General features: G+C 54.2%; 1 protein-coding gene across 1 annotated transcript; it reads right to left on the bottom strand.

Annotated features, from left to right (window-relative positions):
* Positions 1 to 419: 419 nt before the first annotated feature.
* Positions 420 to 1,850, bottom strand: CSUI_009694 (rhoptry kinase family protein rop32; the record flags this gene model as incomplete). The annotated part of the gene is made up of 1 exon (XM_068069805.1): positions 420 to 1,850. The coding sequence occupies one exon, from the start codon at positions 1,848 to 1,850 to the stop codon at positions 420 to 422; it is 1,431 nt and encodes a 476-aa protein (XP_067918217.1).
* Positions 1,851 to 2,309: the final 459 nt, after the last annotated feature.

Here is a 2,309-nt window from a genome sequence, read left to right as displayed (position 1 = left end):
CTATTCTACAGGAGGGACTCCGATAGGGAGACAGCATAGAACGCTCTATACAACCTGAACTATCCCGATGGAGACGGCGGTATGAAAGACCACAAGGCCCAAGAGGGGTGTCATGGTGAACTGAGCACGGATGCACACGTATTGAGGTGCAAGAAGACAAGAGTGATATTCCAAAAGCCACCAGCATCCAGCCGGAATCAAGGGTTGAAACCTGCTGCTGAGATCGCGAGCCTGTACACCAGAAGTCAGGCGGTGCCGGTTGCCTCAACTCCAGTCACGGGGCCTTCCTGCCTAGCTGAAGCACAAGAACACTGGGTGGATAGTGGATGACGACTGCTCTGATGTGGATGCGAGGACTTCCAGTCATCGACGCCACTGCGGGAAACGCGTCAGGTATCTTCACTTGGGAAGAGTGGCTGCTAAAAACCCCGGAAGACAAGCAGTTCGCGAGCAGGGAACCCTAAGCCTCGCGGAGTACTCCGAGGAAGTCCGTTGTTCGCCTTCACATCCCCGACTGCGCTCCGAAAGAGGGCGTTGTTAGAGCAAGCACGCTCGGGACTTAAGCGATCTGAAGCGCGTAGGCGCAGCAGGGACCAGAGAAGCTCTCTCACTTCCTCGGGAACAGGATGACAAGATTTGGAGTAGTAGTCCTCCAGGTGTGGCCGGATAAATGACAAAAGTGCCACTGATCGCACTTTCCTCTCAGGATCACCGTGCTGAAGCTCAGACAGACCATACGGCAAATGTCCGCACCACACAGTGAAGAGAGTAATCCCAAGAGCCCAGGAGTCACGCTGCCGTGTGCAGGAAACGTTCTTCTCCTGGGGACGGATCAGAGCAATCGCCGTCTCACAGTCGAGATAGACCGGATTCTCAGGGACTGAAGGCAGTTCCGGTTTGCTGCCTAGCTTTCCCGCACGGCGGAACTTGCGCAAATATACTCGACCCTCAAAATCAAGCATAAAATTCTCCGGAGAGATATCCTGATGGGCGTACCCCAGCCGATGAAACTTCGCCATCAGCCGCAGGCACTGCGTCGTCAGGACGACCTTGGCTGAAAGGCTGAGACGATCGAACGGGAGCTCGGACATCGAACTCGCCATGCGCGGATAGATAACAAGAAACCGTGAAGCTGCTAGCTGCTTTCCGAGTGGCATCAAGTCGTTGTCCAGCCCCGTGACGCAACCCCAGCACAGTGGCACTAACAGGCCGTATTTCGACAGAAGCGTTAGAGGGTCATCTTCGGCAACAAGCTTTCTCACGCTGAACTCAAGCAGCATGCGTCTACTGATCTCTTTCTCAGAGACTGTCCTCGCTTGTTCCACGTAGTCTGGATCGCTGAGAACCCTCGCCAAGTCCACTGTATTGTTATCCAGCAGCAAGAGCTTTGCGGCGTAGGGAAAGTCAGTCCCCTCCGTTGCACCGACCTCAAAATAGATGGACTTGGTGCCAAGGCCCAGCACTCTACCTCGACGCAGCCAAACGCGACATCGGGCGGGAGAGCGCGGCCTCCACGGATTGCATTCGAAGAGAAACTGCGAGGGCATCTGACGGTTCAAGGCGCAGATCACTCGCCTGCTGTTGGCAGACAAAGCGAGATCACTCGCATCATTCTCGGTACTGATGGCAGCCAACTCATCGATGCCTTCTTCCTCGTCAATCCGAATTTCTTCCAACGAAACACTCGAATCTTGATCAATCTCTCCCCGGAACCCCGCATCGCTCCGGACGTTAGTTCGACTTGCTGCATTCGAGGAGAGATCAGGAAAGGTTCGCCGCCTGGAGTGTGTGAATTTTTTTGCGGTCTTCTGAGCGGCTTGGAGCAAGCGTTGTAGCCGTGACCCCGACATTTTGAGGAAGTCAGAGACATGGGAAATAGAAAAAGGCCGGGACACACCCGCGTGTAACCAAGCCTTCGCCCGGCGTTCGCGTCAACTTGCCCGCCTAGACCAGAATACCTCGGCGTAAGCACCACACACAGAAACGAAGGACGAAAGGCCAGAGCTACAAAGGGTCCCCTCTTCATCCAAAACTAGCTCTCCTTAAGCCGAAAAAGGTGCAGCTAGGAAAAAAACAGCACGCGCCGGATGACCTGTTCTAGGAAGGATGTGCGACAGACTATGCTGGCCGCTAGCCATCTGCTTGGTTTCCAACTTCGGGTTGTGGAATCGAAGTTCTCTACTGAGGGCAGAGTACTGCAGAACGAACTACCTTCGTTAAGATTTCGGATATGAATTTAAGCAGAAGCAAAATCCTGCAAGATTTTCACTGATGTCCCTAGGTATGGTGCAACGCCTCTCAGCGTCTGC

This window comes from Cystoisospora suis (assembly GCF_002600585.1).
Source record: "Cystoisospora suis strain Wien I chromosome Unknown contig_5891, whole genome shotgun sequence".
Classification (NCBI taxonomy): domain Eukaryota; phylum Apicomplexa; class Conoidasida; order Eucoccidiorida; family Sarcocystidae; genus Cystoisospora; species Cystoisospora suis.
Note: the sequence above shows the minus strand (reverse complement) of the source record. Positions and strands in the feature narration are given on the sequence as shown.